The sequence below is a fragment of the Saccoglossus kowalevskii genome, chromosome 8, assembly GCF_978046115.1.
Source record: "Saccoglossus kowalevskii chromosome 8, keSacKowa6.1, whole genome shotgun sequence".
In the NCBI taxonomy this organism is placed as follows: domain Eukaryota; kingdom Metazoa; phylum Hemichordata; class Enteropneusta; family Harrimaniidae; genus Saccoglossus; species Saccoglossus kowalevskii.
Window position 1 is genome coordinate 10,383,370 of NC_140648.1, and position 24,815 is coordinate 10,408,184.

Consider the following 24,815-nt stretch of genomic DNA (forward strand, 5'->3'; position numbering starts at 1 on the left):
GGCAGGACAACTGTGTATCTGTACCAGTGTAGGCAACATGTCCAGTAGCAGTCGCCTTTCCCTGGTTCATGGGAGCCCAGGAACAGAAGACAGTGATCATCTTAGCCAAGACTTACCGAGCACTGTTCAATATAACCGACAAGAAAGTAGCCATTCAATGACTAGCTCGTCCAGACTTCAAGCATACAGCGACGCAATATTCTCTATCATCGCAACAGTTATGGTAAGGTAACATAGTCAGTTACTGGAATTCAGATTTTCTAATGAGATACGGTGACGGATGTAAACTAATAAGTTACTTGTATATCGGGTAATATTCAAAATGTTCTCTGCACTGTGTTTTAATAGCAGGGGACACTGTAATATACCGGGGTATAACCCTACATGCAAGTTAGTATTGCAGTTTTTTTTTATTAACTCATGGAGGTAAAAGGAAATTACTTCCATGATTAACTGTACTCTTGTTATAACCAACAAATTTGAAATTTAATTTCATCATTTTTTTTTTTTCATGTCAAGATATTACCAATTGCGCATGCAAAGATTGAACCCCATGCAGTGAGTATATACATGTAAATATATCTTTTCCTTTCCTGTACTGAATTTAGTACTTGCTTGCCATCTGTTGCGATTCAATGAAAAATTCTCGAAAAATAAATTAAATTGCAAATTTAATACAAGCCAGAATCTAGCCGATAATGTGAGGGCACTTACACTGACACTAAGTCTGTTGGGATATCACTCCTTTTTGACGCAATTTATAATTATTTTTCAAGAATTTTTCATCAGAACCAAAAGCATGGAAGCAAGTCTATGCTTTTAGATGAAGCAGTGAAACTTTTGAAATTATAATTCCATGAACAAATACATTATTTCTTAATAATAATAATAAATAAATTGGTGAAAGTGTGCCCAACGTGGGAAAAGAAGTACTACTGTATAATGGCTAATTTTCACTGGGTTTAAATTTTGCTGATTTAAATTACTATTTCAGGCATATTCAGCGGGTTTTGAATTCACGGTTTGATCATTTAGATAATGTGTGCTATGCTCAATTTTACATATTCACTGAGTTTTAATTTAGTGCATTTTCCAGTCAGCGAAATAAGCAAAATTAAAACCCAGTGAATAATTAATCCTTTACAGTATATATATTGAATTCTCCCACAGAGTGGATTTCTACTCTTGATATTGTATTCGTATGAAGTATATGTTTGAAATCTTAGTCTTGTATAGAATATAGACGACTCTTCCAATCTTGTGTTGTCATTCCTTTGTAACTTTAATAATAACATATCATAGGTAATATTCACACATTAAGTCGCATATTATGTCAAGTATTGAATATTGAAAAGTCCATTGACTAATCTTGATTTTCATCCACCTTGTACTGTCACCATAAGTAAATATTTTAACAAGAGATAAATATTCCACAATCTCGAATGTGTCTTCTATTTGTGTATCTCCTTTCTATCCTTACAGAGTTTTGAATCCACTTTTATGACAGTACTAGCTCTGCTGTTGGTGGCGTACTTACTCTCTTTTTTCGTTGTTAGTGCAGCATGGGCTGGTCACGTCTGGTATGTATATTGCCATTAAGTTATATTGGTTAATAATAATAATAATAATAGCAAGTTACATGTGCAAACGTAATTTTCTTCAGTTATTAAAAAAATTAAAATAAATTACTCATGGCTGCTGCCATGCATTTGTTCCTTCAATTTCATTTTAAAAGGATATTCACTTATACGATGGACAATGAGTTCCAAAATCAAGTAGTTCTGTAAGTACAATTAGACAAAATGTCTAAAATGATACAGAGGTTATGGGTTAGTCTTCCTCCAAACCATGCAAAATGGTTAATACTAGTAGTGGACTGAAATATACCATTTGTACAATGAAACACTCTAACGTACAGATTCAAACAACGCTGAATTTTACGCAAAAGCCCAACAGGTTATTTTTTTAGGGTTGGTAGACATATGATTAACCCTTGTTCACTGGGAGATTGGTATTCTTATTGGTGGTGGTATTAATATGACGTTAATATGAAGGTACCTCAAAGTATGCACAAAGACAGTACAGCTGGAGTATCGACTGGCGTGCAGCAAAGGTTGATGCGCAGCGTACTGTCTGAGTGCATACTTTGACGTATACTCGTAATAAACTTATTATTGTAAAATCTTTCCTTCCAAGGATGCACCATTGGGATGCCAAAATCCAAAATGTTTAGAACAAAATCAGCGAACTTCTTTGTGTGGAGTCCGATCAAATCCTGGTGGCAGCCATGTTTGTTTTTATTGTTACAGGACGCTTACACACGTAATTATTCCATATTTGGAATTCGCATTTCCTAATATGGTAGGATGAAAATACCCCGTAAAATACCACAAAGTTACGACACGCTGTAACTTATAGTATGCCGATGAGGTGACAGATATAATAATATTATTTATTATATTACATCTAGTCAAGGTTAACATTTGGTTGTACACATACATGTCAATTGCACTAATTAAGATAAAAAAATAACAAAGAACCTAATAAAATATTCGAACCTGGGGGGACATGCACCCACGGATACAGAAAGTTTGTTGGTCAGCTCAATTCTGGAAAGAAAACAATTGGCTGCGTCCAGACAGATAAGTCTCAAACCCGCATAGACGGATACCATGGATCCCATACAAAGACTGTTTAGACAAACGAATATCATGATCCAAAAGCTTTTCTTAAGTTCAGGGAAGTGAGTGAATTCAAATGTGATTCTTTTAATGTTACTTGGTTCTTGCACATTTATAGTCATTATGAACATGACTACTGTAGGTTTGATTATCACCGTCCAGAGTATTTGTTTTACTGCACTCCTGAAGACACATTTTTCATGGTTGGACATCATAGGATGAGCAAATTAATGTCTTCCCCATAGACATTCATGATTTTACATGATTTACATGTTAATACAAAAATTAATAGTTTAAATTATAATAATTATAGTACTACTGCTAATACTATTGATAATACTGTTTTCAAAGCATGGAATAGAAAGTTACACAGCAACAGTATGTAATGAGTCAGTGTAATACTATGGTTGTAAATAAAATATATTTGTTATATATGGTAGTTATTTGTGATAAATCTTGTAGAGCAAGTGAGTGTGACTTTAAATAAATAAATCATTGATTTTATGAGCTATTTTATTTGTGTCTAAATAATGATTGATTATGTCTTTGTTTGTTTCTGATGCTCGTTGTGGAGATAAGAATTTATTAAGCCCAGAACAAAGGATCACTAGGGGGTTGACAAACTACATTTCGATCTGCAGAATTTAACTATACTGTAGCATGTAGCTCTATTACAAACAGATATAAACCAAAAATTTCATTTTGTAAGCTAGATCATTGAAATATGCCTTTTTTCAGTAACAAGGGGTTTATGTTATGTTGGAATGCGATATCTCAAGAATTAGTGATCAGTGATCTGAATAGTGAATTGCATGATATGATTAAATTTGTGTATTACAAGTCTGTTAACAATTGCAAATTTTTTCGGGGGTTTAGCTAAAAACAGTGTCACATGATCAAATCGGCAACATTGGGCACGCAATATGGTCAGTTGTATTCCACAATATTCAAGCTTTCATAATATATATACTTTATGGGCGGTAGCTTTATGCATGGCTCTCCAGGAATTCTTTATGTTCAAACTCCGTATTTCCCTGGTCGCTACCTTAAATGTTGTTATCGGGACTGAGTTTTTTCAGCATGTGCAGACTCGGTCCCGACCATTCCCATACATGTTTCGAGATCTCTAACGTGAACGCCACTTATGAAACAAGGTGTTGTTGATAATATGTGCATAATCAATTAACTAGACTATAGGTAACCTAATTGCAGTGTACTCGTATTATTATTTTCTTACCCCACTCTTCCATGGATATATATATTTATTATTTTTTCTACTATTGCTAAAACGTGTAAAAGGGAATATGATATTGATACATTTAGATTACAATGTGTATTTTTTTGAATAGTTAATCATTTGTATTGTAGTATATTGTGTGTTTTATATTTCAGGGTGTTTCAAACTATCGCAAAAGCAGATGATGTCATAGTACTCCTTAATTTAGTGAGTGTATTAGGTAGTTTTTTTTTCATCTTAAGTGATTTGTGTAAAAGTCCTTGGACAATTTTGAGAACAAAGATATTTCACCTGAGGATAATTAGTGTATATAACGTCTTGCAATGGAGCATTTTGATTGGCTGAGAAGTACTAGGTGGATATAGATGATTTTTAAGTGGATCAAATATAGAAATTTTGTAAAATTTATAAATATCAAATATATTGACATGTAATATCATTCTTTCATGCTTTCAGGGAATTTTGATGGTAGTGACTTTCCTCCCATTTTCTGTAAGTAATGAATGTGTACATTATATTCATGAAAGATCGCCTAATGCATAGAAGATAAAATACATGCATTGGTTTTAATTGTTAACAATATGCAAATATTTCTAACATTTATTTTTAGAATTGATGTTGCCGAGCTATGTCCATGCACTGTAAAAAAATTGGAAACACAATTTGTCCTAGTTCATTTATATATATATTCTAATTTGTATATGACTTGAGTAATAATAATGTTGATGGATTTTTCTCTGTTCATATGCACACATTATATACACTCTACATGCCTGGTTTGCTAAAGTTCTTTTTATTGAGATCACTTAATATACAAGGAACAGCAAGGTTCTAATGAAAATATACATTAAATATGAACATGGCATTTAAACCAATTAGTGATCAGATTACATTAGGTAACTACTATAAACCAATCAGAGTTCAGATTACATTAGGTAACTATATAAGCCAACCAGTTATTAGATTACATTAGGTAACTACTATTAACCAATCAGTTATCAAATTATATTAGGTACATGTAACTACTATAAACCATTTAGGGTTCAGATTACATTAAGTAACTTCTATAAACCAATCAGTTATCAGATTACATTAGGTGATTACTATAAACCAACCGAGGATCAGATTATATTAGGTGATTACTATAAACCAATCAGGGTTCAGATTACATTAGGTAACTACTATAAACCAACCGAGGATCAGATTACATTTGGTAACTACTATAAACCAACCGAGGATCAGATTACATTAGGTAACTACTATAAACCAATCGAGGATCAGATTATATTAGGTAAATACTATAAACCAATCGAGGATCAGATTACATTAGGTAACTACTATAAACTAACCGAGGATCAGATTACATTAGGTAAATACTATAAACCAATTAGGGTTCAGATTACATTAAGTAACTTCTATAAACCAATCAGTTATCAGATTATATTAGGTGATTACTATAAACCAACCGAGGATCAGATTATATTAGGTGATTACTATAAACCAATCAGGGTTCAGATTACATTTGGTAACTACTATAAACCAACCGAGGATCAGATTATATTAGGTGATTACTATAAACCAATCAGGGTTCAGATTACATTAGGTAACTTCTATAAACTAATCGGGGTTCAGATTAAATTAGGTAACTACTATAAACCAACCGAGGATCAGATTATATTAGGTGATTACTATAAACCAATCAGGGGTCAGATTACATTAGGTAACTTCTATAAACCAATCGGGGTTCAGATTAAATTAGGTAACTACGATAAACCAATCAGGGTTTAGATTACATTAGGTAACTACTATAAACCAATCGAGGATCAGATTATATTAGGTAAATACTATAAACCAATCGAAGATCAGATTACATTAGGTAACTACTATAAACCAACCGAGGATCAGATTACATTAGGTAAATACTATAAACCAATCAGGGTTCAGATTACATTAGGTAACTACTATAAACCAACCGAGGATCAGATTACATTTGATAACTACTATAAACCAACCGAGGATCAGATTACATTAGGTAACTACTATAAACCAATCGAGGATCAGATTATATTAGGTAAATACTATAAACCAATCGAGGATCAGATTACATTAGGTAACTACTATAAACCAACCGAGGATCAGATTACATTAGGTAAATACTATAAACCAATTAGGGTTCAGATTACATTAAGTAACTTCTATAAACCAATCAGTTATCAGATTATATTAGGTGATTACTATAAACCAACCGAGGATCAGATTATATTAGGTGATTACTATAAACCAATCAGGGTTCAGATTACATTTGGTAACTACTATAAACCAACCGAGGATCAGATTACATTAGGTAACTACTATAAACCAATCGAGGATCAGATTATATTAGGTAAATACTATAAACCAATCGAGGATCAGATTACATTAGGTAACTACTATAAACCAACCGAGGATCAGATTACATTAGGTAAATACTATAAACCAATTAGGGTTCAGATTACATTAAGTAACTTCTTTAAACCAATCAGTTATCAGATTATATTAGGTGATTACTATAAACCAACCGAGGATCAGATTATATTAGGTGATTACTATCAACCAATCAGGGTTCAGATTACATTAGGTAACTACTATAAACCAACCAAGGATCATATTACATTAGGTAACTACTATAAACCAATCAGTTATCAGATTATATTAGGTGATTACTATAAACCAATCAGGGTTCAGATTACATTAGGTAACTACTATAAACCAATCGAGGATCAGATTATATTAGGTAAATACTATAAACCAATCGAGGATCAGATTACATTAGGTAACTACTATAAACCAACCGAGGATCAGATTACATTAGGTAAATACTATAAACCAATTAGGGTTCAGATTACATTAAGTAACTTCTATAAACCAATCAGTTATCAGATTATATTAGGTGATTACTATAAACCAACCGAGGATCAGATTATATTAGGTGATTACTATAAACCAATCAGGGTTCAGATTACAATAGGTAACTACTATAAACCAATCGAGGATCAGATTACATTAGGTAACTACTATAAACCAATCGAGGATCAAATTATATTAGGTGATTACTATAAACCAATTAGGGTTCAGATTACATTAAGTAACTTCTATAAACCAATCAGTTATCATATTATATTAGGTGATTACTATAAACCAACCGAGGATCAGATTATATTAGGTGATTACTATAAACCAATCAGGGTTCAGATTACATTAGGTAACTACTATAAACCAATCAAGGTTCAGATTAAATTAGATAACTACTATAAACCAATCAGTTATCAGATTACATTATGTAACTTCTATAAACCAATCAGGGTTCAGATTAAATTCGATAACTACTATAAACCAATCAGTTATCAGATTACATTATGTAACTTCTATAAACCAATTAGGGTTCAGATTAAATTAGGTAACTACTATAAACCAACCGAGGATCAGATTAAATTAGGTAACTACTATAAACCAACCGAGGATCAGATTAAATTAGATAACTACTATAAACCAATCAGTTATCAGATTACATTAGGTAACTTCTATAAACCAATCAGGGTTCAGATTAAATTAGGTAACTACTATAAACCAACCGAGGATCAGATTATATTAGGTGATTACTATCAACCAATCAGGGTTCAGATTACATTAGGTAACTACTATAAACCAACCAAGGATCATATTACATTAGGTAACTACTATAAACCAATCAGTTATCAGATTATATTAGGTGATTACTATAAACCAATCAGGGTTCAGATTACATTAGGTAACTTCTATAAACCAATCAGGGTTCAGATTACATTAGGTAACTACTATAAACCAATCAGGGTTCAGATTAAATTAGGTAACTACTATAAACCAACCGACGATCAGATTAAATTAGGTAACTACTATAAACCAACCGAGGATCAGATTAAATTAGATAACTACTATAAACCAATCAGTTATCAGATTACATTAGGTAACTTCTTTAAACCAATCAGGGTTCAGATTAAATTAGGTAACTACTATAAACCAACCGAGGATCAGATTAAATTACCGAACTACTATAAACCAACCGAGGATCAGATTACATTAGGTAACTTCTTTAAACCAATCAGGGTTCAGATTAAATTAGATAACTACTATAAACCAATCAGTTATCAGATTATATTAGGTGATTACTATAAACCAATCAGGGTTTAGATTAAATTAGGTAACTACTATAAACCAATCAGGGTTCAGATTAAATTAGGTAACTACTATAAACCAATCAGGGTTCAGATTAAATTAGGTAACTACTATAAACCAACCGAGGATCAGATTATATTAGGTGATTACTATAAACCAATCAGGGTTCAGATTACATTAGGTAACTACTATAAACCAACCGAGGATCAGATTATATTAGGTGATTACTATAAACCAATCAGGGTTCAGATTACATTAGGTAACTTCTATAAACCAATCAGGGTTCAGATTAAATTAGGTAACTACTATAAACCAACCGAGGATCAGATTATATTAGGTGATTACTATAAACCAATCAGGGGTCAGATTACATTAGGTAACTTCTATAAACCAATCGGGGTTCAGATTAAATTAGGTAACTACTATAAAACAATCAGGGTTTAGATTACATTAGGTAACTACTATAAACCAATCAGTTATCAGATTATATTAGGTGATTACTATAAACCAATCAGGGTTCAGATTGAATTAGGTAACTACTATAAACCAACCGAGGATCAGATTATATTAGGTGATTACTATAAACCAATCAGGGGTCAGATTACATTAGGTAACTTCTATAAACCAATCGGGGTTTAGATTACATTAGGTAACTACTATAAACCAATCGAGGATCAGATTATATTAGGTAAATACTATAAACCAATCGAGGATCAGATTACATTAGGTAACTACTATAAACCAACCGAGGATCAGATTACATTAGGTAAATACTATAAACCAATTAGGGTTCAGATTACATTAAGTAACTTCTATAAACCAATCAGTTATCAGATTATATTAGGTGATTACTATAAACCAACCGAGGATCAGATTATATTAGGTGATTACTATAAACCAATCAGGGTTCAGATTACATTTGGTAACTACCATAAACCAACCGAGGATCAGATTACATTAGGTAACTACTATAAACCAATCGAGGATCAGATTATATTAAATAAATACTATAAACCAATCGAGGATCAGATTACATTAGGTAACTACTATAAACCAACCGAGGATCAGATTACATTAGGTAAATACTATAAACCAATTAGGGTTCAGATTACATTAAGTAACTTCTATAAACCAATCAGTTATCAGATTATATTAGGTGATTACTATAAACCAATCAGGGTTTAGATTAAATTAGGTAACTACTATAAACCAATCAGGGTTCAGATTAAATTAGGTAACTACTATAAACCAATCAGGGTTCAGATTAAATTAGGTAACTACTATAAACCAACCGAGGATCAGATTATATTAGGTGATTACTATAAACCAATCAGGGTTCAGATTACATTAGGTAACTACTATAAACCAACCGAGGATCAGATTATATTAGGTGATTACTATAAACCAATCAGGGTTCAGATTACATTAGGTAACTTCTATAAACCAATCAGGGTTCAGATTAAATTAGGTAACTACTATAAACCAACCGAGGATCAGATTATATTAGGTGATTACTATAAACCAATCAGGGGTCAGATTACATTAGGTAACTTCTATAAACCAATCGGGGTTCAGATTAAATTAGGTAACTACTATAAAACAATCAGGGTTTAGATTACATTAGGTAACTACTATAAACCAATCAGTTATCAGATTATATTAGGTGATTACTATAAACCAATCAGGGTTCAGATTGAATTAGGTAACTACTATAAACCAACCGAGGATCAGATTATATTAGGTGATTACTATAAACCAATCAGGGGTCAGATTACATTAGGTAACTTCTATAAACCAATCGGGGTTCAGATTAAATTAGGTAACTATGATAAACCAATCAGGGTTTAGATTACATTAGGTAACTACTATAAACCAATCGAGGATCAGATTATATTAGGTAAATACTATAAACCAATCGAGGATCAGATTACATTAGGTAACTACTATAAACCAACCGAGGATCAGATTACATTAGGTAAATACTATAAACCAATTAGGGTTCAGATTACATTAAGTAACTTCTATAAACCAATCAGTTATCAGATTATATTAGGTGATTACTATAAACCAACCGAGGATCAGATTATATTAGGTGATTACTATAAACCAATCAGGGTTCAGATTACATTTGGTAACTACCATAAACCAACCGAGGATCAGATTACATTAGGTAACTACTATAAACCAATCGAGGATCAGATTATATTAAATAAATACTATAAACCAATCGAGGATCAGATTACATTAGGTAACTACTATAAACCAACCGAGGATCAGATTACATTAGGTAAATACTATAAACCAATTAGGGTTCAGATTACATTAAGTAACTTCTATAAACCAATCAGTTATCAGATTATATTAGGTGATTACTATAAACCAACCGAGGATCAGATTATATTAGGTGATTACTATAAACCAATCAGGGTTCAGATTACAATAGGTAACTACTATAAACCAATCGAGGATCAGATTACATTAGGTAACTACTATAAACCAATCGAGGATCAAATTATATTAGGTGATTACTATAAACCAATTAGGGTTCAGATTACATTAAGTAACTTCTATAAACCAATCAGTTATCAGATTATATTAGGTGATTACTATAAACCAACCGAGGATCAGATTATATTAGGTGATTACTATAAACCAATCAGGGTTCAGATTACATTAGGTAACTACTATAAACCAATCAAGGTTCAGATTAAATTAGATAACTACTATAAACCAATCAGTTATCAGATTACATTATGTAACTTCTATAAACCAATCAGGGTTCAGATTAAATTAGATAACTACTATAAACCAATCAGTTATCAGATTACATTATGTAACTTCTATAAACCAATTAGGGTTCAGATTAAATTAGGTAACTACTATAAACCAACCGAGGATCAGATTAAATTAGGTAACTACTATAAACCAACCGAGGATCAGATTAAATTAGATAACTACTATAAACCAATCAGTTATCAGATTACATTAGGTAACTTCTATAAACCAATCAGGGTTCAGATTAAATTAGGTAACTACTATAAACCAACCGAGGATCAGATTATATTAGGTGATTACTATCAACCAATCAGGGTTCAGATTACATTAGGTAACTACTATAAACCAACCAAGGATCATATTACATTAGGTAACTACTATAAACCAATCAGTTATCAGATTATATTAGGTGATTACTATAAACCAATCAGGGTTCAGATTACATTAGGTAACTTCTATAAACCAATCAGGGTTCAGATTACATTAGGTAACTACTATAAACCAATCAGGGTTCAGATTAAATTAGGTAACTACTATAAACCAACTGACGATCAGATTAAATTAGGTAACTACTATAAACCAATCAGTTATCAGATTACATTAGGTAACTTCTTTAAACCAATCAGGGTTCAGATTAAATTAGGTAACTACTATAAACCAACCGAGGATCAGATTAAATTACCGAACTACTATAAACCAACCGAGGATCAGATTACATTAGGTAACTACTATAAACCAATCAGGGTTCAGATTAAATTAGATAACTACTATAAACCAATCAGTTATCAGATTATATTAGGTGATTACTATAAACCAATCAGGGTTTAGATTAAATTAGGTAACTACTATAAACCAATCAGGGTTCAGATTAAATTAGGTAACTACTATAAACCAACCGAGGATCAGATTATATTAGGTGATTACTATAAACCAATCAGGGTTCAGATTACATTAGGTAACTACTATAAACCAACCGAGGATCAGATTATATTAGGTGATTACTATAAACCAATCAGGGTTCAGATTACATTAGGTAACTTCTATAAACCAATCAGGGTTCAGATTAAATTAGGTAACTACTATAAACCAACCGAGGATCAGATTATATTAGGTGATTACTATAAACCAATCAGGGGTCAGATTACATTAGGTAACTTCTATAAACCAATCGGGGTTCAGATTAAATTAGGTAACTACTATAAAACAATCAGGGTTTAGATTACATTAGGTAACTACTATAAACCAATCAGTTATCAGATTATATTAGGTGATTACTATAAACCAATCAGGGTTCAGATTGAATTAGGTAACTTCTATAAACCAATCAGTTATCAGATTACATTAGGTAACTTCTATAAACCAATCAGTTATCAGATTACATTAGGTAACTACTATAAACCAATCACGATTTAGATGAGAATTAATGGTTTACTGGATATGTATATTACTATAAAATGTATACCGGTATTCATAAAATATACGGTTGTCATCAATGGATGATTCTATGTGTTCTTGCAGCTAATATTTTACTGTTGTATGTTTATATTTCAGTTTACTTTATATGGATTATTTGCAAATTACTTCATTCCAATACTGGTATTCTGTCTCAGTGTTATCCTCATAGGATTTCTGCAGGTCAGTATGCCTATAAACATTGTTGTGTGTCTTCCAAAACAGTACAATCTTTGTTAAGAAGGCAAGTCGTTTGCTGAATATTCTTAATAGACTAAACATAGATAGAGTATGTTAATTATATTTCAAAATTACACGGATATTATCATTAAATCAAAAGTCATGCTGATAACACTCTAAGACTTGTGATATAATGTATACCACTCGTGTGATATAATGTATACCACTCTTGTGATATAATGTATACCACTCTTGTGATATAATGTATACCACTCTTGTGATATATGTATACCACTCTTGTGATATAATGTATTCCACTCTTGTGATATAATGTATACCACTCTTGTGATATAATGTATACCACTCTTGTGATATATGTATACCACTCTTGTGATATATTGTATACCACTCTTGTGATATAATGTATACCACTCTTGTGATATAATGTATACCACTCTTGTGATATAATGTATACCACTCTTGTGATATAATGTATACCACTCTTGTGATATATTGTATACCACTCTGATTTCAACAATAATGATTTTTTGTTTTTAAATCACAGGCTCTCATTGTACTGTATGCATTTAAGTATGATAGTAAGATATTAACGGCAGATTTAAACGCAAACCCAGAAAAGGTAACAATAAATATCATGAATTACATTATATACATTTCAACAGAATTTTAAAGTGTCTGTGAAATGCCCACCTACACTTTTATGTTTTGGTTTCAGTTGCCCTGAAATATGAAAAAATAAAAAGTATATAATAAATTATCATTGTAACCACGTCCGCTACCTGCTACAAGCTTTCCGACTTTTCAAGTGAAACTGCACCATCAAATGTCAGACAAAGGGGGAGCCATGTCCTTAATGCCATGAAAACTTGTAGTTGTAAAACTGCTCTTTTTACAAGTGTGTGGATTACTAGTATGCTAATGAGAATCATGATTTTGTTGTCCGGATATTAAGAACATTAAATATGAAGTAAATAATGATACATGGTCAAGTGATTGAGCAATGAAAAATGTGCATTCGCATATAATGGGTCACTTAGTGCGTCCACATATGGTGTCAATGACCTGAATCAAATTTAAAAAGAAATTAGTTGTGTGACATGCTTTTTATTCTTCTTAAATTTTGTTGCCATAGATGATTTTCAGCAGGCATGTTGTTATAGCCAATGCTGGAAAACAAATCATCAAATAATGCAATTGAATTACAATTAGTTAAATATTCTTTTCATATTCACCAATTTTCTTTTCTTTTTTTTTAGAATAAGACAAAACGAGGTCTGCTTCAAGTTATATTAACAAATCCTGCCATATGTGTGGTATCACTTTTGCTGTCTGCGATAAGCTACTCACTTGTAAGTATAAAATTGATAGTTTTAAATTTGTTTTCAAACAATGAATGTTTGATGCACAATAGATCTTTTTTTGTTTCACACTCGCTCATCAGATTTCCTTTTATCTAAAAATTAAACAATATCATCTGCATATTCCTGTACCCTAGATTTCTGAATATGCATATTGCTTTTTTTAATAGTTTAATGTACAGTAACTGGCAGAGTGAATAATAAATTAAATCAATCAATCAGGAATTAATGCTGACTTACTTACTTAAAATAAATAATATTCAAATGATTCTGTGTACAACAAATTATGGGTTTATTTATATGCACTTCTATTGGAGAGGTACTTTTAGTAGAGTATATACTGTAAGTATTTTTAGTCTCCGTTTGGATGTAGGTTGAAAACTGTGTGTGTGTGTGTGTGTGTGTGTGTGTTTTTATGTGTGTGCGAACCTACATATCTTAGTCATGGCTGGACCAATTACCTTTAAAATTTACACATACATCATACTTGATATTATACATATGCACATCAATTTGTTTCATGATCTAGCTGATTCAAGGTGGTTGAATGACGGCCATTTTTGTGCTGAAAAATCATCAAAATCATGCATTTCTAGCATTTTGTTACAGATTGATTTTGTTCAAACTTGGTACATACAGTTGTACCTTGGACATTATAGAACCTTGATGCACATCATTTTGTTTTTCGGATCAGATTCAAAATGGCCGTCTGGGGGCCGTTTAGTTTTAATGAATGTGATTCTACTGTCATATCTCCGACTTGCTTTATATGATTAAGTTAAAATTTTATTTATTCATTATACATCATGTCATAGTTTGCAGATGAATTGGTTTGACAATTCAATTCAAAATGGCCAAATGATGGTCATTTTTGTGCTAAAAAAGCATAAAAAATCAAGCTGTCTGTCATTCCGGAACATGATCTCTTTTGATTATGGATGGATTTTGTTCAAACTTGGAACATACATGGATATTATGGAACATTTGTTTTTCAGATCGTATCTGAAGTGGGCTGCCATTTTGTTTTTATGAATGTTGTTCCAGAGCAATATCTAACATGCTTTGACTGATCATGTGTAAACTATATATATATATATACATCATGTCGCACATATCCACAGGTATTATTTTGGCAATCAGATTCAAGATGGCCAAATGTCAACTGTTTAAATTTTGTAAAAAATCATCAAAATCAAGCATTTCTTCCATTCAATTTTACAATGAATTCTCATCTCTCATGTCTGACATTCTTTGGTCGATTGCAATTACATTTTACAGCGACATTGCACATGTTTATTACTATGCATATATTTCATGTTCTTCAAAATCAAGCATTTTTGGCATTCTAAAACCGGATATCGGTTGTTTATGGATAGATTTTGTTCAAACTTTGTACATACATGAGATATTATGAGTCCCTGATGCATAACATTTTGTTCTTCAGATCAATTCAAAACGGCTGAAGGGTGGCCATTTTGTTCTAATGAATGCGATTCTAGAGCCATATCTCTGACATGCTTTGACTGATGTTCAAATTTTATATATTCATTATACATTATATTGCTTTGACAATCTGATTCAAAAATGGCCGACTGGTGGTCATTTTGTTTTAATTAATGCTGTTCCAATGCAATATCTCTCAATATGGACAAGTACTTGTTTGATGATCAGACCCTGGATGACTGAATTTTAATTACTTTAATGTTAAAAAATTATCATAGTCGAGCATCAGCTTCTGGAACCATATCTCTAACATGTTTATGTTCCAACTATATTTCTATAAACAAATATATATATACTCTAAATTTGATAACTACTGGGGACTGTGCCATGCATGGCTTGTATTTTAATAACTTTATTCATTTTCTTTTCTTTAAGAGTCATGTTGCCATACTGTTGATACTATTTGGACAACCGCTCCGAAAATTGGTTTTCAGTATCTACAATAAGTGTAAAAGTAAGTACACACTTTTTTGCTTTGTATTCATGACATCATAGATCAGTTTCTATGAAAAAATGATTTTTGTTTTAGGTTTCCACTTCATTAGTCCCCTGTTCAAATGCAGTCCACAAACAATGACTTGTTGATTGACCTCAGCATGTGTGTGTGCATACACGTGTCTGTGCTTGTGTGCCCACCTATATATGGACATGCATACATTAAACAATTTACACAACGTGCATTTTACATTTTGGAATCCATATACATGTTTGTCCATTCATTTCAGGCCAAATTCAAGATGGCCAAATGGCAGTAATTTTTAGGCTTATGCTTCAAAATCAAGTATTTCAGCCATTCTGGTTACAGATCTTGGTTATACATGGACAGCTATTGTCCATCATATCTTGGTACACACAATGAACATGTATGTAATATATATATAATTTATATATAAACAGGACCATATCTTTTTTCAGATCAGATTCAAAATGGTCGAATGCAAAAGCTGTTCTAGAGCCATGTCTTTGACATACGATGTATATTGACTGATCACAATTAAACATTACAACTACATGACATGAAAAGAAAGCAGAAATAAAACTTACTAGTACTCACTAATTTACTTAATACTCTTATGTAATATTGTTTCATGTTCTGATTCAAGATGGCTGACTTGTTCGTTTTGTTTACTATTTAACTAACAGGGACTTGTATTTTAGTCATCTAAATTTTTGTGTTTTCATCAATTTAGTTAGCTATGCAGTTGATTATTTTTTTAACCATACTTTTCTCACATATGGTTGTATTGTGTCATAAATTCATTGTTAATTAACTCAAATTTACAACATTGCATGAACCAACATGTCATTGACAAACCTTAAAATTGATGTAAATTCTATGAATTTGTTTTCCTCAGAAGTCTTAAAACTAACTTTTCCTATGATTTCTCCGAATTTTTTATGTAGGGACTGCATATTGTTTCCCCAAGTATTGCTTGTATCAGAAGTAAATTACATTTTATTTTCAAGTAAATAGTGACTGCAGCCATTGTTCACAATCTTTTTCTTCTTGTGACTTAGAATGTGGTCAAGCAAATATGCCACATTTGGAGTACATACCAGACAAATACACACAAGAGAAGCTTTCCATGGAGCGCATTGAAGCATTCAGTGATGGCGTGTTTGCAATTGTCGCAACACTTATTATCCTGGATATATGGTAAGTTGTATTCTATTTCATGCCAATATTTCTTCATTCATTTGTGTTTATATTCTCACTTTCTGTCATTCAGTGGAATTGCCTCGTTTAGTTTCTGCTCTTCCGCTATGCATGCTTGTTCATATTGCATATGTTTACTTTCAGTTCTTCATGTAAATAGAATTTACCATTACGTGAAATGCCATCAACATTCAAGTTGATTGACGTCGCGTTGAACACATAAATCCAGTCACCAAATGCAATTATCACACAGCACAAAACAATTTTCATAAGCATTTTTGGCTGTTATATCTTAATAAGTAATTATAAACAGAAAAAAGATGTTTAATAATAACAAACAGCCTTTTGGCTGAGATAACTCCGCTGTTAGCAATGCACATTTCAATTAAGAACTGGAGATATCATTAGAAAATGAACAATATGTATAGTATCAAAGCAATTGGATTTTCTGTTTTCAACAAGAATTAAAAAATATCACTTTTTACCAAAAATGACAAAAATATTCATCAAAATTAGAAAATTAAAGATATCATCACGAAATGAACAAATCTGAGAGAGGTCCACATGTAGTACCTTTATATGTAATATCAAAGCAATCAGACTTGCTGTTTTTTACAAGAAGTCAAAAATATTACTTTTTACCAAAATGACAAAAATATTCATCAAAATTATGGAATTGAAGATATCATCACGAAATGAACAAGTCTGAGAGAAGTCTACATGTAGTACCCATATATGTAATATCAAAGCAATTACAAGAATTCGAAAATATCACTTTTTACCAAAAATATTCATCAAAATTAGAGAATTTAAGGTATCATCACAAAATGAACAAATCTGAGAGAGATCCAGATGTAGTACCTATATATGTAATATCAAAGCAATCAGACATGCGGTTTTAAACAAGAGGTCAAAAATATCACTTTTTACCAAAAATGACAAAAATATTCACCAAAAATAGAGAATTTGAGATTTTGACATGAAATGAACAAATCTGAGAAAGAACCATCCAAGGTACTTGCATATCAAATTTGAAAACATTCTGAGTTGCGGTTTCAAAGAAGAAGTTAAAATTGTAAAGTTGACGACGACGGACAATCAGTAATATGAACAGCTCCGCTGTGTCGACTTTGTCGACAGCGGAGCTAATAAGGTTATCAAAAAATACCACAGGTACATTCGTCGTAATGTCTTTATCCATACTTTGAGATATTAACCTTGTTGTATCATCAAAATCAAGCATTTTTTAATGAATGATGGATTTTGTTCAAACTTGGTACATACATTGGACATTGTGGGACTTTGATTGTTTTTCAGATAAGATTCAAAATGACTGGCGGCCATTTTGTTTTAATGAATGTGGTTCTAGTGCCAAATCTCTAATATGCTTTGACTGATTATTTTCAAATTTTAAATATGCATTAAACATAACTCATAGATGTTAAGATGTATTGGTTTGGCGATCCAATTCATAATGGCTGAATGGCGGCCATTTTTGTGCTGAAAAATCATCGAAAAATCATGCATTTTTGGCATTCTAAAACTGGACCGGAATCGGTTGTTTATGGATAGATTTTGTTCAAACTTTGTACATACATGAGACATTATGAGTCCCTGATGAATAACATTTTGTTTTTCAGATCAATTCAAAACGGCTGAAGGGTGGCCATTTTGTTTTAATGAATGCGATTACTGATGTTCAAATTTGATATAATCATTATACATTATATTGGTTTGACAATCAGATTCAAAATGGCCGACCGGTAGCCATTTTTAGTCCCCGTTCGGACGCAGTCCGAAAGCGGGGACTTGTGTTTTGACCTCTGTGTGTCCGTCCGTGCGTCTGTGTGTGCGTGCGTCCGGACCTGTATCTTAGAAATGCCTGGACCAATCACAATCAAACTTCACACATACATCATACATGATATTTTACATATGCACGTCAATTTGTTTCACGATCTGATTCAAGATGGCGGAATGGCGGCCATTTTTGTGCTAAAAATCATCAAAATCAAGCATTTTTCGGCTGTTTACAGATTATGTTCAAATTTTAAATATTCATTATACATCATGTCATAGTTAGACAGATATATTGGTTTGACGATCCTATTCAAAATGGCCGAATGGTGGCCATTTTTGTGCTAAAAAAATCATCAAATATCAAGCATTTCTGGCATTTATGGATGGATTTCGTTCAAACTTGGTACATATATTAGACATTACAGGTTTCTGATGCACATCATTTATTTTTCAGATCAGATTCAAAATGGCTGTCTGGTGACCATTTTGTTTTAATGAATGGGTTTCCAGACCCATATCTCTGACTTGTTTTGACTGATTATGTTCAAATTTTTAATATTCATTATACATCATGTCATAGATATACGAATATATTGGTTTGACGATCCTTTTCAAAGTGGCCAAATGGTGGCTATTTTTGTGCTAAAAAAATCCTCAAATATCAAGCATTTCTTGCATTTATGGATGGATTTTATTCAAACCTATAACATACATTAGACATTACAGGTTCCTGATGCACGTCATTTTATTTTTCAGATTGGATTCAAAATAGCTGACTGGCGGCCATTTTGTTTTAATGATTGGGCTTCGAGAGCCATATCTCTTAAATGCTTTGACTGATTATATTCAAATTTTATATATTCGTTATACATCATGTTATATATATATATATATACATGTATTCAAAATGGCTGATTTTGAATGCTGTTCCAGAGCAATATCTCTCAATATGGACAAGTACTTGTTTGACAATCAGATACAAATGTCAATCTTTTTAATGTTAAAAAATCATATTCCTGACATGGTTATATTCCAGCTATATTACTATAAACAAAACTATAATATATCTTAAATTTGATAACTAACGGGGACTGTGCCATGCATGGCTTGTTTTAATAAATGCTGTTCCAGAGCAATATTTTTTAATATCGACAAGTACTTGTATTATATTGCTAGAAACAAAACTATATAACTTAGATTTGATAACTAACAGGGACTGTGCCATGCATGGCTTCTTTTGTTTTCTAATGCAGTGAAGATGACATACCCGATCAGGATGATGTTGAAAAGATGGGTGGAAGTTTAGATAAAGCATTACTTGAAAATGGTTCGGTGTATTTGTCATATATTGGTACTTTTACCACTGTTGGTATGCTCTGGTTTGTACACCATTCACTTTGCCATGTAAGTATGGATTTAAATTTATCACTGTTGGTATGCTCTGGTTTGTACACCATTCACTTTGCCATGTAAGTATGAATTTAAATTTACCACTGATGGTATGCTCTGGTTTGTACACCATTCACTTTGCCATGCAAGTATGAATTTAAATTTACCACTGATGGTATGCTCTGGTTTGTACACCATTCACTTTGCCATGTAAGTATGGATTTATATTTTAAAAATTTAATACATTGATCAGAAAAACCTCATACTTGCCTCAAGTTTGTGTAATATCTAGGATTTTTAATTGTTTCTATTTTCTGTGTTTCTCCTTGCAGTATATAATGGAGTGCAATAGAACAATGTCTTTCTTTAACACAATGGTGAGCATATCGCCCTGTTGAATCACAATATCAGTTCTCACTACTCACACTATAAAAACAAATAGAAATTTTTTCGGATTGTTATGATTTTAACCTAATCTTTAGTATACAATTTTTGACTGATCCAAAAGCTGTTATTTAATATTTGTACTGTATCAATTTTACTGAAATACATGTACCAATTGGGAGAGCAAAGCCAAAGTTAATTACAATCAAAATTGTATCCTTGTTATGGATATTTCTAATTATGATTTTTAAAACATGAACTTTAGTATTATTCTGATGAAAACTAATTGTTTTAAGCTCTTATACATTTGATCTTTGTTGTTGTCTTGCAGTCACTTTCCTTCATTGGGTGTGCACCTCTGGCATTCAAATTAACAAGTACATATGTGGAGTTTCAGTTTGTTCATAATGAGAGATATGCCATCCAGTTCAATTGTTTTATTTTATTCATGGCCAGCATATTCCAATTGTTGACTTTCATCACAGCACTGTGCAAACCGTGAGTACCAACATGTTGAATACCAAACAGCTGCATCTTTGTCTTACCATGTAAAGCCTAACTCTAAGTCGATTTTGATCAAATTTACGTACAATGAGGTAATATGACAAGATATGATTAGTTTCAGGGGATGATTGGCACGAGAGGGCGCCATCAGATCTGAATGGAACGTTTCGAAGTCAGTCGTCCGTAGCCCATCGTCAAAGCAACAACGTCCCGTTTACGAACAGATGAAATAATTTCAGCAATTTCTTTACAGAATAATTCTCAACAAATCTTAGAAACATTTCATAGAAAAATACAGGCTCCAAAATTATATATATTGACTGAGCCAGAGTTCTACGGGTGATTTTATTGGATTCAAAACTGTTCCATTTCAAACTGCACATGCACACACACTGTGGTTTCTCAAAATGCATACTACCGGTAATTAGGTAACTTGTCATTGAGCAATTTTGAGCAATAGTACTAGAGAGGAATATAAATGTGCCTCTGCATTCTCCATGAATTTCGTAACTTGCTATGATCAGGGTAAAGAAAAAACCTGTGGTTACTTTCAACAGTTTGCTGGAGTCTGATCAAAAAACGTGTCTCAAAAAACACCATTACATTATTTTTCAAGAATAATAAGTAAGATGATTGGTTGAATTGATGCAATCCTTTTGGGAATAGTGAATTCTAGCACACTTTAGAAAACCACTTGGTGTTGGAATGAACTTTTTCATGCAATATGGTGATGTCTGCAATTGGATCAAAGGAACTTTTGCAGTCAATGTCAAATTATGAATAAAAAAATCAATATCCTGTCACATACATGCCTGTTGCAATGTATTTTCGGCACACATCGTAGAACATTTCATATTAAATAAAGAATAACAACCAAAGATACCAAGGGTACAAGAAAAAAAAACACTAGTCCACTAGTCTGGACTTCTACCCACACATTTATGCTGGTCCTGAATGAAATTTACTAGACTCAGGATAAGAGGACCAGTGTGTGTGTCGAACCCTGCTTCATCTGATATAGCACTGCAGGGATTCATCATTGTTTAAATAATCTTAAAAAGAATGCACTGAAAGCATTCCCTCCAAATCATTTTGTTCAAATGAAAATGTGTAAAACTTTATATTAGCATAATCTGTTGTTTTATAGTTCTATAATGCATTTACTGCTAGATAGATAATAGTTTTATTGTGCAAGTTTTGTTCCAGTATATAAATTGTAAACATTGCAGGTATCAGTATAATTGTACATCATCTTTTGGTTTTATTTCTCCGTTTTGATACAGGTTCTATCGAATGCATCCCAGCGCATCATACCATGGTCAAGAACATGCATATTTAACTGCAAAGCTTTGTATATTTCCTTTAGTAAGGTAACTATTTGTAAAATACACTCCGGGACCTGTGAATGGTACTTATTGAATATATGTATCGGTATGTGGTGCTTTAATCGTGTTCAGAGTATGTGTATGCATCTACTCAATAAAACAGTTTTTGACCAATGGTAAGGCTCAACACATTGCTTCAAAAGCTAGCAGAAATGAGCATGAAAAAGCAGTGTCAACAGGCAAGGTGTTTAACAATATGGGGAAATCACAAGGTCACTTTCCACAAAAGCTGTATATGGTATTATTACCATAGGGTATGGTATACATATTGAAACACTCATACTCTCTGGTAGATTCTGTGTTGTACATTTGGCTTGAGATGAGACTAATAGGATTTCCACACTGTTGTCAATAAGTGAATCATGGCTTTGAGTTAATTTATGGTATTATTTTTGTTGTATTAACCTTTGCTTTTTTTGGGGTGCCATTTCAATCATAGACCTTAGAAAGAGGTCTATGTTTGAATAGATTCTCTTGCAAATTACCCATAACTCCTTGCTTATAAAACATCACTGTCTACAGGAGCTGAGTGTAATCCCATTTAATATATTATCATTGTCTTAACATGTTGACCTAGGGCATGACTCATTCAATTTATACAATCTAGTTTTCACTATCATGATTTTAATTCTGTTTCTTTTATTTTCAGTTTAGTGATATTTTTCCTAGGTTTCAAATCTGATATTCTGTCAGCATATGTTTTCAACTTTGTAAGTATTAGTTCATTTTAAAATATTAAAGAAATATTACCATAAATATTACTAACATAACATCAGTTGTAAATAAGAAAGTTGTACAATGACATAGGTTCTCCCAAAATTTATAATTCAATACTAATTACACCATTCTGTAATATTTTTCAGATGCAGATTGGAATACCAGGGTTATTTATATTGTTACGACTATTGTTTTATGCATGTCAGGTATGTAATTTTGTCATTCTTTAATTGGCGCATGTATATACATTAGTCTGTCATGAAAGACAACACTGGATTTTAAATTTTATGGTCCTGTACTCGTTATGTATCGTTACATCTCCCCACTTGAGGTGTAAGGTGTGTTCGCCATATGTAGTTTCATCTCCATTTTCGACTTTGATTGCTAATGTAAATTTTTCATTTCTCTCAACAGAGACTAAAATTATATTATCACAGTCATTTGGATCGCACAGAGCATGTACAATACCATGTGACAGACGAGCAAAATGAAAATAATGGCAGCATATAAACAATAGCATATTGTGAATTCACAATGGATATGAACAATAGTTACATGTATGTATACTCGGATAATACATAATTCACTCTATTATTGATATCACTTTATATAAGTCATATATCTATGACATATACAACCATTTTAAATATTTTAAAATTAATAAATCTTCAAACGGAAATTTAAAGTATTTGTAATTCCTGAAATGAATGTTGCCATGTCAATGGAATCCTGATTTGGAGATACTGTGCAATGTTGTAAGTGCATAATATAATGAGCTATATTTATCTATAAGTAATGTTTTCCATTTTTATATCCTGATATAGATTAGATACCCTGATCACTGATGTGTTTTTCACATCGTTCATAAATAATGAAACTTTTCGTTTTACATATACCGGTAGTACCAAAACTATTTTTTAGATACCACTGGTCTTCGAATTAATTACTTTCTATAGATGAATCAGTGTGTGTGCAATGTGTATGTGTTACTTAAAATTAATCTGTAATCATTTATAAATAAACATTACAGTACAGTTCTCCTGGAAGCTTTGGCTTTTGTGGCGTCATTGTCGCCTACGCATGGATTCATTGTCGCCTCAGCATCGCATCATTGTGGCATCAGCTTTGCGTCATTGAATATTGAAGCTGTGTTCGCCTCGCTTATTTTGTGGCATCATCTTGGCCTCAGCTTCGCAGTCTCATGGCATCAACATGGCCATCTTGAAATTTCAAGGTGAATGTTCCGGCGAAGCACTCCACTCTGTATCACCTTGAAGTATTTCATTAGGACTATGTGTATGTGACAATGCCCTCACAGTTTAGAATCAGTTTAACAACAGCCAATCATATAACTTCTTTCTTCAACGCGCTTGGCCAAGCTATCAAAATCTTCGAGGCGGAGCTAAGTCACTAAACGCTCCACGTTGCTATTTAAGACGCGCACCACAATACCATGTATTTCTATGGACTCTGCGCGAGCTGCTGTGCACTGGTCAAAAAATCGAGAAAACAGCACAAACTTAACTTTAAGAAATCCAACTAAATTTAAATAGTTTGCATATGTAGGGAGTGACAACAACC

General features: G+C 32.2%; 1 protein-coding gene across 1 annotated transcript; it reads left to right on the plus strand.

The window, feature by feature from the left end:
* On the plus strand, positions 1 to 24,280 carry LOC102809121 (endosomal/lysosomal proton channel TMEM175-like). The gene is made up of 17 exons (XM_078006030.2): positions 1 to 223; positions 520 to 558; positions 1,483 to 1,580; positions 4,074 to 4,125; positions 4,375 to 4,410; positions 12,436 to 12,519; positions 13,082 to 13,156; positions 13,794 to 13,886; positions 15,774 to 15,852; positions 16,917 to 17,055; positions 20,109 to 20,259; positions 20,577 to 20,621; positions 20,960 to 21,126; positions 22,416 to 22,502; positions 23,167 to 23,227; positions 23,381 to 23,440; positions 23,649 to 24,280. Exons 1-17 carry the CDS (start codon positions 38 to 40, stop codon positions 23,742 to 23,744), a joined length of 1,548 nt encoding a protein of 515 aa, XP_077862156.1. The 5' UTR covers positions 1 to 37; the 3' UTR covers positions 23,745 to 24,280.
* The last annotated feature ends 535 nt before the right edge of the window (positions 24,281 to 24,815 follow it).